The following is a 13,390-nucleotide window of genomic DNA, read 5'->3' as shown; positions in this document are numbered from 1 at the left end:
CACCATTAGTGCTAGCAGCAGAGTTTCAGAAAAATGTGAATGCAGTTACAGTGACTGGGGGCAATTTCGACATGTGCGGCTATTTATAATGTGCTCCTGTCAAATGAAGCCTCAATCAAAAATAAATCTCTCCAGCTGAGCCCGTTTCCAGCTTCAATGTGACAGCTAAGCGTTCATCAGACGAGATATTCTCGGGAAACACTGAAGTGTTAAGTTGAGCAACGTGATGTAAATAATGATTTTAGTTGCAAAAAAATTCTAACGAGTCTCAGCTATAGCTAACTCAGAAAGGAAAGCTTTGTAAAAAATATTCTGAATATCCCTTAAATCATGACTATTTGAAAAGGGAGTTCCTGTCTATACTTATAGGAAGTTCCACTTGTTTGTTTGTCATGGTAAAATATGGTAAAATACTGACGTTTATTGCACCTGTTTTCTTGTGACAGAATCCAACTGTAACTACCATAACCTTTGAGTGCATTGACACAAGCCAGACTATTTGGAAATGAATGGTATGAATGTGAGGCACACCATTAACAATAGATAGAGTGAAATATTCTCAGTGTGTCTCATTTATGAGGTACAGAACTGAATTCCTTCTCTCCTTAAGCAAATTATTTTGTGAATTGCAAAAAAGCTGGTGGATTCACCTTACATGCCACACAGGACTTCCACAGTTTGTCTTTCCAAGTACCAAGCAAACACCAAGGTTAAAAAAAAAGGTTTACAAAAAAAAATATCTGTGACCAAATGGTTGTCTTTAAATACCTGAATTGAAATGCTTGGTGCAACTGGGCATAATAAATGTATAAACTGCACAGCTTCCATAAACTCAAATGTATCATAAGCTAATGTAAAAAGACTGTTGTATGACAGCATCTTATCTTCTACCATTGACAGCATCTTCTTGGAAAGCATTGCAATCTTTCTGTTAGACCATAAAGAAAATGTCCCGTCATTCGTGCCATCAGACTGCTGGATCAGTGACTCATGTTATTAACATTCCTGGAGGATGTGTACGTAGGCAGATCTGGTGGACCCCTCTGTGTTTATGGAATCGAGCACAGCTCATGTCGTCTCTGAGCTTTGGAAAATTTGAGTCTAATCTTTCTCAATGATAACTCCATATGTGGCTGCGAGACGCAGAATTTGTCTAGACTTCCGCAAGTTTATTTCTTTTGTGTGATCAGGGACTATTTCTTCCCCTAATTCGCCTCTATTAAACCTCAAATACCTGTCAAACTAGTGTCAGTCTTTCATCATTTTATTTCTAATTCTAGGAATCTGCATGTTTCAAATGCCATTAGATTTCTTGGCTTTACACGCTGAGAGAATCCTTCTCCTGTTCTTGACTGCTGAGTGAGGCCTGCCATAACAGGAAAACCAGACGGATCTCCAGGGGTTCCATGTCTGAAAGTCCAGGAACACATACTGTTTGAGTTTCAACCAAGTGAAACGGAGGGGTGGGATCCCGTGCAAATGCATCCTGACTTTCGGACATAGTCGTATAATGCTGCCCAGTTCATGACCTCCGTTTGAAGAACATTTTGTGCTTATATAGCGGAATCACCATGTGCTAGACTGACCCAGCAAGAAAGACTGTGAGTAACTGTCACGTTTAGATCCCACAGTGGAAAAACTGACAAAAAATGCAAGTGAGGGAAATGTTATACATTGTTTCCTTTCATTGTCTGAGGAAGCCATCTGCACCCAATAGTATTCATTTCTATTAGAATACGGGTTATATTCTTTCCTAATGAATATTAACAGTGGAATTTTTTGGTGGACCTTCTGAGTGTAAATACTGGAATATAAGCTTTTTTTTAATTAAACAAATGTATGTATCACGACCTTCACCAGGAGAAAAAGGGAAAATAATTTGCTTGGAATAAACATTAATTTAATAAGCACATTGGCAATTTTTGGCAGATTTATCAAAATTCCGCCTATATTCTTCTCAAGCTGAGGCTAACCTAGACCTTAAAGCCAGCCTCCATAAACACTAGTCCACCACTGGGTCATAGGGGAGCTGGAGCCTGTCCCAGTAAACATAGAGCAGAAGGCAGGAGACACCCAGGACGGGATGCCAGTCCATCACAGGGCACAGGGCAGGGGACACCCAGGACGGGATGCCAGTCCATCACAGGGCACAGGGCAGGGGACACCCAGGACGGGATGCCAGTCCATCACAGGGCACAGGGCAGGGGACACCCAGGACGGGATGCCAGTCCATCACAGGGCACAGGGCAGGGGACACCCAGGACGGGATGCCAGTCCATCACAGGGCACAGGGCAGGGGACACCCAGGACGGGATGCCAGTCCATCACAGGGCACAGGGCAGGGGACACCCTGGGCAGGATGCCAGTGCATCACAGGGCACAGGGCAGGGGTCACCCAGGACGGGATGACAGTCCATCACAGGGCACACACTCTCACATAATCACAGACTATGAGCAATTTAGTCACCAGTTCCACAAACTGCACAAACAAGATCATGCAAATTCCAGACAAAGGAGGTGGGATTGTAACCAGGGGTGCTGGTAGAGGTTTTGGGCCTTATTTTGGGATTGCCTACCCGTCACTCAGCAGCTCCTGAAATCATCCTAACTTCCCCCATACAAAGCTGCATCGCTAACCATTGAGCCACCATGCCATCCTCATAATTATAGTCACATGTTAATTTAAAAATGCCTGAGGCTTCTGTCTGTAAAAATCCAGCCACTGTACTCCAGTATGGTGTTTACAAACAATAGATGTAATACAATAGCTATTTCCCCCAAGATATATTTACCTCAATGTTGTTGGTGAGGGTATTGATGAACTTAAAGCCGGGAATCCTCTTGTCACTGCACAGCACTCCTACGTCTTCTGTATGCTTGCAGTCGGACACCCCAATTCCATTAGAAGAACACTGGGCCAGTGTTTTCTCCTTGCCAGTGCAGTGCACATTGTCAAACCAGATGCGCCCTGATTAACAAAAGAGCATATCTTCAAAACACTATTCAGTATTCGGAACAGATTCAATTATTGAGTCTTTTCAAATGGCATAATGGATTCTCAGATGAATTCTCACACATGATTTAAAATGAGGTTTGATTCAAAATAAATTACACCTATAGTAGAATAAAAGCACAAAGGTCCTTAGTAAGAACCTTCCTGTTTTGCGCAGCTTGAAATTCTTTAATTTATTGCCCCCGCCCCCCCAAAAAAAAAACAATTATCTTAACAAAATAAGTTAACTGATGGGGAGTCCATTTCTACATGTCATTCATTTAACGATACCCAGCAGGCACTGCATAGACCAACAAATTATAATTTTTATAGAGTCAGCTACAGAGCATCAAGTAATAAGAGCAGAGCTCTGCAGCAACCCTTAAGGAGGCCACCAGAAAAAGCAGCAGTTCAATCTGCAACGGGAAGTTCCTGCTGGAGGGGACTCTAGAGAGAGACACACACGCAAACCCGTGCAGATGGTACTAATATGGAGTCTGGGCACCAGTCTGCTGCCAGAACTACCCAGTAGCTGAATGTGATACAGAACCAGCAGTGGAACGTCCAGCAGACCGTCAGCACAGCCCAGAGCTCCAGAAAGCCCTGCGTCCCTGTGTGCTGTGAGCAAGGAGGAGCTTCAGTCCTGCATCGCAATTTAAAGGATCGAGTGGGTAGATTTAACGTCAGCTGAGACTAAGAGGTCTCCACCATGCTATTCTACTGAAAGGCATTTGACCTATTTTTAGTCTTTGAAAAAAACTGTAAGTGTTCCTGCACCTTTGATCCATGTTGTGGCTTGTTGCGTTCAACCAGAACCAAACACCTATGGTTTTACATTTATATTTTGCCATTACTGTAATATAAATATGTATCACCTTGTTGCTTAGCTAGTACTTTTAACTAAAATGACTTTGAAATGTGTCCATATTTACACCACCAGTCAAAAATTTTTGCACACCACAGGTCTGTACCCAGGGGCGGATTAACGCACAGGCTAGATATGGCTTAAGCCTAGGGGCCCCACGTGTGCCAGCCTGCAAGGGGGCCCCCATTGGCGCGGAGGGGGGCGGGGTTGGGGGGCCCACAGACTACTGTAGCCTAGGGGCCTCTGTGCACCTTAATCCGCCCCTGTCTGTACCACTTTTCCACTATTTCATAAACTGCAGATTTTTTATTTGTTAAGCTTTGGAAACCGAGTGAACAACTAGAAATGAATAAGAAAGTCAACTTGTTTAATTTTCCTTTATAACATGGAAAGAGTATGTACATGTCTGACATCCTATTCACTGGTTGTGTGGTGATTTCAGTGTCAAATTCTAGGCTGTCCTTTAACTTTAAATGCACTATTCAACCGATTCATCTCACTCGCGGTCAATTAATAGCTCTTTAAATATCTAAAACTGGTCTGGTGATCCACATTATATTAGATGGCGTTTTGTAGGTCAGTGGTGAGACATTTTGTGTGTCTGAAACATTGATTACGGATGGCAGATATCAGCTAGCAGACAAAAGACAAGCAATCGTCACTCTGAGAGGAGAAGGCTATAGTTACAGAGTAATAGTCAAGAAATTGAAAATTCCTTTCCGCAGTTGCTTATACATTCAAGAGACACCAACAAACTGGATCTAACCTGGACAAGAAGAGGGCTGGTAACAAACAAGTTCATAAGAGTGACAAGTTTACGTAACAGAAGGTTAAGTGCACCAGAAATCAAAGCACAACTGAATGAATGGCACCAAAACATCAGCTTCAATTGTGTGCAGAAAACTGAGGAAGGCAGGGCTGAAGGGTTGCGTTTCAGCCAGAAAGCCACTTTTGAGGGTGCTTGACAAAAGGAAAAGGTTTGCATGGGCGGAAGAACAGAGAAACTGGTGTGTAGAAGGTGTAAGGTGCTGTCGACTGATGAATCGAACTCTGAACTCTATGGTTTCTCAAGGAGGCGTTACAGTATGTGCGCCGGCGCACTGGGGGGGGGATGCTGCCACAGATTATACTGTAACTTCCACTGCAGCATGGAGGAGGCAGTGTGATGGTTCAGAGGCACTTTACTGAATCAAAAATTGTAAATCAGCATAGGACTCTAATTTCGAATCAGAAAGGCTACCATAGCATTCCAGTGGCATTCCAGCAGGCAGGAGGCTCATTAGTCAGCCGCACTTTCTGCAGCCGGACAATGTCCCCAAACACGCCTTCAAATTGTGTCACAACTATTTGAAAAGGAAAGAAGAAGAAGGGAGGCTGAAACTCATGGCCTGGCCACCACAGTCATCTGACTGGACCTGATAGAGCTAGTCTGGGATGAACTGGACAGAAAGGTCAACTGGTGCATCACACCTGTGGATGATGATCCAGGAGAGGAGTGCTGGAATGTGCTTACAGGGCAGTATTTAATGATTTAATGTCCCTTGGAGAAAGAATGCCTTGAATTTGCTCTGCTAGAGGGGGTCACTTGCCTTGAATTTGCTCTGCTAGAGGGGGTCACTTTGTTGAATCAAAGATATTACATTTTCCTGCTAATAAAGCTACTCAAATGGTGAAAATACCGTAAATTGTTAGGAAATAAGTCAGTTTTTAGTAAATATTAAGCAAGTAATGTGCAAATGTAGAGAATGAAAGTGTGCCTTGAACGGGACTGTATACAGCTAGAAATTACACTAAATCTTAACTGCATGTACTAGGAATTTGTTTTGGCAGTATTGGTGCTTACATTCACAGATAACATAGAAAAACAAAGAACATAAATTAAGAAAAATAGATAAGTAGAAATAACAGAACAGACACAACCTCATTTATTTAAAGGATGTTTGTACAGTGTAGCAGGAAAATTGCGCATTACCACACTCCATTTAGTGACAAACGGAACAGCCTGGACAGCCAAGGAAATGTTGAGTCATTACCGAGGTAGGTTAATTACAGTATTGCAGTGCTGGGAATGATGTGGCTTTCATTAAAAGCTGCTTCACAGCTTACTCCCATGTTCCAGTATGACATTTATGGATCAAAGGAAAGAGCTGATTAAATCAACTTTCGTTTTTCTTTATAGATTTTACATTTTGCAATTCGTCTTCAGCAGCAGCTGTATGATGAACGTAAGCTTAACGTCTAATACACAAAATTGCTACTTTTGCATTTTACTTACTTAGCAGACAGTGTCACTGAAAGCAGGGTCAGACAATCCCTGGGGCTGTTGGGATTATGGGCCTTGCTCAAGGGCAAGATGGTGACATCACTCTACCGACCTTGAGGTTTCAAACCACAACCTTCCAATCAGAGGCACAATCCCAGTCCTAATTCATAATGCATGTACCTTCATAATACACTGCATATTTGCTTGTTTGCATAATTATTCTGAATGAACAGGGGGAAGCGCCTAAGGATTCGTTTTGAAACACAATACGCATCATTCTCACAAGCTCATTACCATATCATTCCTCGTCGAAGGAATCTCATGTCATGAGAATGACCGTACCAGAGTATCGACATGCATCCATTTTCAAAATAAAGGGTTTCTGTGGGTTTCAAATAGGTTCACAGTGTAAATGAAGTGATCCATGTTCCACGTTTAGCTTCTTGCCAAAATCATTCTCACGGTCGTAACCCCGCTTCCTGCTTGATGAATTTATTACACGTCTTGCATGGCCACGCCCTCTTTTTTAGGTTACGCACGGTGGGAATGTCCATGCTTCTGAGGGGAGAATACATTTTTGGGCGTATCATTCTAAGACATTCTTTTTATTATGTAATTGCTTGGCAGGAGAATCGACCCCAGTGTCCAGTGTTTCCCAACTCGGTCCTCAGGGACCTATAAACAGTCCACATTTTTCCTCCCTCCCACCTCCTGGCACTTGAAAGCCACGAGAGGATAAAGGAAATGTTTGGAGTTAAACTGCCTGGTTCATGCCGCCTAGTCCTAAACGATTCACGCAAAACAAACCATCACGTAACTGTATACAATGGCTAGCCTACCTTCTCCTTTGCCGTATTTCGAACCTGGGTACCATGACACGGCCTCCGTGTAGCCCAGCTCCCTGCACACCACGTGGGCAGCGTGAATGGTGAAGTCATCATCGCAGACGGTGCCCCACTCTCCACCATAGAAGACCTCCACGCGACCCTCATTGTGCTTGCGCTTTTCGCCTGCCAGACGCAACTGAATCTTCGGGGTGTCGGGGGGAAGCTCTGGGGCAGTGTGGTGCTCCTCAGCCTCACCGTAGGCTTCCGGATAGCCCCATGCCTCATACTGGGCTGCGCACGGCACCCATAGGCACAGCAAGGCGACGAGGCAACATGCATGGGAGCTGCAGCCAGGCATGATAATATTAAGTCCACACTGACAGGGGTACCTGAAGGCGAAAAGTGAGAGAAAAATATTCAACTTAACTCCAGAGCTGTCATCCAATTAGGAAAGCAAACTAATCGCAAATCATAACCACAGTGTGAGGTACTGAAAAATGTATCACTTTTGTATTTGCAGAGGATTCGATGCCTCTGTCGACTGAGGTGTGGAGTTTACACGCTTTGGGCGGAGAAACACCAAAATATAGGCGTGTTGCATATAAATGACTCGTAGGCGTATTCTGCCACTGCGCTTAAGCGCATTTTTCGCTAAGTCCTCTTAAGGTCTGTATTAAGTCCTGCGCCCCTACATGGCCAAACGTAATATTGCAGTTTTCAGAAGCAGAACAAAACTAATCTTTGTTAACATGCGTCATACACTTCGAAACAAATGTGACAGTAGAAAACGCTATGTGAATAAATCTATTTATGTAAGTACTATATAACACAATGATTCAAGTGACATCTGCCTTGTCAACACGCCTAGCAGGTGAATCAATTAGTATTTTGCTGGATCGAAACAAATCCGATATAATTTGTAATGAAATACTTTGAGAGGTTGTATTTTATGTATTTAAAATATTTTAAATTACCTAATAAAATGCTATTTTAATAATGTTCTTCAGTAGGATCACAGAATTTGAAATATAGCATATCGCCATCCTTGGCAGTACAGTAACATCCTGTTACAGTGGACTCGCTTATAACGGAATATCGTCTATAACGGACAAGGTCCGCTGGTACAGGTGTTATGCCGAAAAAGGCATCCCTGCCGTAGAATGCATGCCTGTCTCTAAATGACCGATTGGTCGCTGATGTGAAACGAGTTGAGCTACTTTGTCGAGTTAGGCTAGTGTAGTGCTAATCGATAACCCTAACCCTAATCCCCAAAAAACCTGTAAAACCCTAACCCCCAAAACACCCGTAAAACCCTAACCCCCAAAACACCCCTAGAACCCTAACCCCCAAAACACCCCTAAAACCCTAACCCCCAAAACACCCCTAAAGCCCTAACCCTAACCCCCGAAAAACCCATAACCCCCCCCAAAAAACCCTAAAAGCTCAACTCATCAGAACACCGGCATTCATTCTACGACAGGGATGCGTTTTTCGGCATAACACCTGCTGTGCTCCTTTAAGAACATGCAGAAAAACATCAGATATAGCGGACTCGCATATAACGGAATTTCGATCGCTTATAACGGACAAACAATTTGGTCACCAGGGCCGTAGTTTTGTTCGGCTATAACGGACATGCCGGTGATATCCAGCGCAGATACTGTACGTAGTCGGGATTATTAATATAGTCACGCATCTGGTCAGGTGAAGTTGGATTATTACTGTACATGTGAAATATAATAATCTGTACCATACGTGTGTCTTCTGGGGTGTAGGCTACGTGGCATGAGTAAATGGTGTCCTGTAGTTGTGTTCTGGGCATACAGCAACTCTGGATAGGTCCGTTGAAGTCCGTTATAACGGGATTCTACTGTATTCCAAGGAAAGAAGCCGCTTTGGAGATCCGTGCAAATTGCCTTTACATTACGTATGCAGTAAAACATTCTGATTCATTTCAGCGGGCATCCTCAGGCAGTAGTGCATCCTGTGCTGTGTCTTACGTGGAAGCCTTCAGCAGCGATAAATCAGAAAAGCTACTTTTGTTCCAAGGTCAAAGTTAAATACGTATCAGCTTTTTATAGCCACTGAGCCTGTATAAAAGGTAGAACCGACTGGTGAATATATTTAATATATATTATCACAGCCGCTGGTCCCGTTTTTATTTCTTGAGTGTATATCTAAACGATTCTATGAGTTTATGTTCGGCACCCTAGTGTAAGTGGGGAATTCACTTAATATGATCATTTAAGAAAGCGCTAATATAGTGCCTTATTTTTGTTAATGAGAAATAAATTAAATTATAATAAAAAAAAAACCTCTCATTCTTCCTGCCTGTTAGGGTAGACACCTGTGTCATACAGGATGCTGTCTTCTGTGGTTCCAAGACTGCCATGTGCGAACTTGTCTCTCCTGGAATAATGTATGTCCTACAATGTGGGGAATTGTGGCAACTATACAACAAATTGGCAACAGTGTACTATAATAGTTGTACAATCAGCAGCTTGATTATGAATATTTCTTCAAGTATTGGTCTAATCACTCTACTAAATCATTAGAAGTAGCATGATATGTCACTGTATGGTTAAACCCTTTCATTTTCACCCTTGTCCCAAACATATTGTTAACTTTATGACCCCTGTGACTAATTAAAATCTAGGAAAAGAATATGAAAGTAAAAATACCTTGGAACTTCAGTCATTTTTTCTATAGGAATCTGTTTCAGGAATACTCACTCTATGTTCCCTGAACACTCTTAGTGTTGCACTTTAAATAAGTGTGAGTGTGCCCTGCGACAGATTGGCGCCTCATCGTGGGTTGTTCCCAACCTCGTGCCCATAGCTACTGGGATACAGCTCTGGACCCCCTTTGACCCTGAATAGAACAGGTGGTTGCAGAAAACGAATATGTTCTTTCTGTGTCTGAAAGTGATGTTTAGCTTATGCTACAGTACTGCTTACTCTTAGCTCAGCCTAACGGCCCTTAGGTCTAGTTGACTCCTTGACAGCTGTATGTTGGTAATGTGCAATTTGCCTCACTTGTATGTCGCTTTGCACCAAAGTGCAATGTAGCCTGTAATGTTTTCTGTCCTTATAATGGGACTATATCCTTATAATTTTAGACAAGTGCACTTTGTTAAGTTATAATTTTAATGTATGATAACATGTGCCCTCATCCCAAATATAAAATACATACATAGACTACTTTAACTTTTTTTTTTTATTTAGGTGAAATATCTGAATATCTTAGAAGTCTTTGGGTTCAATGAAGTGCACATAGCATAATTCTTTATACTGGCTTTTAGACAATTGGAAAACATGTAAACAATATTGTCTTAGTAACAACATTACACTTAGTAATCATCCTTTTGCAACAGTTCAATAGTTTGATTAACCCTTTCGGTCCTTTCTGGGCAAGTTATTCTAATACTGTGAGAACCTTAAATAAGCCATTGCGTTATTCTACTCATGAACAATACTTAATATCATTTAATATGTCCAGTGTGTGGACCTTACCCAAGATCCTTCTATGACCAAAAGTGCATTCTTGAAAGCATAATACTTAAATATATTATTGTATCATCACACCCATTCTGCAAATTTGACCTCAGGAAAACGTGTGATAGACTGACAACTGGAATTAATTGAACTAAGACTAAACTCCGGTAATAATCTAAATCTGTATATTTAGTATATGTTTTTGTATATGGACATAACTGGCATAAGAAGAAAATTTCCTCACGCAACAATTCTTCATGGCAATTACAGGAATTATACTATTCAAGGGCCTTGCTCAAGGGCCAGCAGAGATGTGACTGTATCGGGCTGGAACCATCAACCTTCAGACTGCAGACACAGAGGCCTAAGCTGCTGAACCACAAACCACAGCCTAGGAGTTGATATTAACAATGTGTGTCTTCTAACCATTTATCCTGAGTAGGCTCAGTGAGGGAGGGGAGGGCCTAGGGAAAAAGGGAAAAAGGCTGGGGTACACCCAGGACAGGAGGCCAGCCCATGGCAGAACACTTGCATAATACGAAATTTAGGGATGACAGTTAGCCTACCTGCATGCCTTTGAACTGAAGGAGGAAAGAACAGCAACCCAAGGAGACCCAGGCGACATGAAGGGAGCATGCAACCTCCACACACACACACACACACACACACACACAGAGCAGAGGTAGATATCAATCCCCCAGTCTCAGAGGCACGAGGAAACTTCTAATCACTGAGCCCTGCCATATCCATTACCTCAAAGAGGAAACCAAATACATCTTTTAATACAATAAACCGCAAAAAACATCAGTTAAAGACTGACCAAATGTATGAGCTACCATATTCATAAGCCTGCCTCAAAATCTTTTTTCCAGAAACAAACATTAGGGAATTGGTTTTCACCCACACACCTACAACTCAAATCATTAGCCCCGTAACATGACAATAAAAGCAGGTCCAATGTAAAAACCATACCATGAGCCACCTCTATGTAGAATATAAGCTATCAAAATGATTACATCAACTCTTACATTAACTCTTACATAAACAGAAAAGTTTATGGAAGTTTTAATCATGTATCTACACTGGGGCTGTACCCTCAAGGGTCTGTCAATTGTACCCTATAGCTGTAGGTAATTGTACCTTTTAAGGTATAGAAATGGTACAAACCACATTAATGTACCCCCAATGGTGCAAAAATGTTTCTCTTTGTCCATTTCCGTACAGCCCCAGTGGCAAGCAAAGGTACAAACACTTTTTTTTTGCACTGTTGCCTCACACCTCTGGCCTCCTTCCCTGCTCTGTGTGTGTGGAGTTTGCATGTTCTCCCCGTGGCATCAAAGGGCGACCTCTGGATTCCCCCCCCCCCCCCCCCGCCCCCCCCGTCCAAAGGCATGCTAAAGCTAACTGGAGGTGTGAATGCCCTATGAGAGGTTGCCACCCCATCCTGGGTAATTGCTTGTCTTGCCCCCGTAGCTTCCAGGATGAGCTCCAAACCTCCATGACCCAGTATAGGACAAGTAGGTATAGAAAACTGATGGATGGGTGGATCTAAAGGGGGATTCAATGCCATATGAAAGCACACCTGGAGATTTATGACCCCATCTGCACATTTACTGAAAGTCCTTTGTCTGCTCTGAAATGGGAATTCTTATACACAAATGCACAACTTCCTGTGACCGCAGAAGTGAAATTCCACAATCTATCTCTGCAGTATAAACTACTTGCATGCTCATTTAATTAGGAACGCTAAATTACTTACATATGACATCAGCTGAACAAAGATCTGGCAAGAGATCATATGTCCTAAGGTCTCAGGCCGAGGAAGTGTTTCTATGGCAACCATACTGTTTTTTTTTCCAGAATGTTAGAGATTGTGTACTCGTTCAGGATCATTCCCTATTATGTAGAGTTTCCTGACTATAGCATCTTAAGCTGTAATAGGCCTACATTAGCCAACTAACGTAAGCTTCAATGTTCAGATTTGACTATTTTATCTTTCCCTCCCATACTTAAGATTCCCTTGAGTATAAAATAAAACAACATTAAATAAATATGGGATTAGAGGTCTACTCCGATTTAAGAATAACCGCAAAAGTCAACCCCAATACGCTATACAAGGCAGTCCTGACTTAAAGAACAGCCGAAGCAATGGCATATAGCACTACAGCAGTGTAATGCACTATGCCATAAAAGGACGATTATAAAACTTATTCATTTAAAATGTAAATGAAATCTGAAAATCTACATATGGTTTGTATGCCACGTCAATTTACCTTGAGGGAATTTTGACTGGCGTGTCACTGATAAATAAAAGTATCATAAACTAACACATTAAAGTGACATCCTTGCTCTGTGCGAAGGAAGAAATGTGCTCGAAAATCACATTTTGAGGATATAAAAGCAATAGTGAACACTTTCATGGAGTAAATTACAGCACAGAAACGTGATGCCTTCTTGTACGTAACGTAAATAACAAGTGACTAATGTTAAATATAAAATATAAATAAAAATCTATACGCAAAAATCAAGCTATATATTTATTCCCTAGTTTCAATTAACTAGCTTTCAAAAATGCACATTCTACTAATTAGAATTTTAATGCAGGAGTCGAATGGAACTGTCTTTTAACTTACTTTGAAAACTGAAGCTTTCCGTTAAAGGATTCCTCAGGATACAACTCTCTTGCGCCTTTGCCGGGAAAATCCTTAAAAGTGCAATGTCCCTTTTTCCTTCAGTTCAGCTATTCTAACTTTCACCACCTCCAACATCATCAGTAAGTTTAAAGAATAAGACACGCCTTATAGGGCGTCTCTGTCACGCCTACGGCCGCAGTGAGCTCATCCTTAGCTCTATAGCTCCACGGGGGGAAAATCGGACACCGATGTCCATCACATACTTTCAAAATAAAGATGCTTATCAAACTAGGAGTCCGTGGGCTACGTGCTGTTC

The 13,390-nt window shown here is 42.0% G+C and overlaps 1 protein-coding gene across 1 annotated transcript in view; it reads right to left on the bottom strand.

The window, feature by feature from the left end:
* The window catches only part of loxl2b (lysyl oxidase-like 2b), a 35,415-nt gene extending 22,025 nt beyond the window's left edge, over positions 1–13,390 (bottom strand). The window contains exons 1-3 of the mRNA XM_023838531.2: positions 13,075–13,390; positions 6,960–7,336; positions 2,793–2,968 (exon numbers count right to left, since the gene is read on the bottom strand). Of these exons, the coding sequence (XP_023694299.1) occupies positions 2,793–2,968; positions 6,960–7,305 (522 nt within the window). The 5' untranslated portion in view covers positions 7,306–7,336; positions 13,075–13,390. The remainder of the gene's footprint in view (positions 1–2,792; positions 2,969–6,959; positions 7,337–13,074) is intronic.

Source organism: Paramormyrops kingsleyae, chromosome 2, assembly GCF_048594095.1.
Source record: "Paramormyrops kingsleyae isolate MSU_618 chromosome 2, PKINGS_0.4, whole genome shotgun sequence".
NCBI classification, from domain to species: Eukaryota; Metazoa; Chordata; class Actinopteri; order Osteoglossiformes; family Mormyridae; genus Paramormyrops; species Paramormyrops kingsleyae.
Note: the sequence above shows the minus strand (reverse complement) of the source record. Positions and strands in the feature narration are given on the sequence as shown.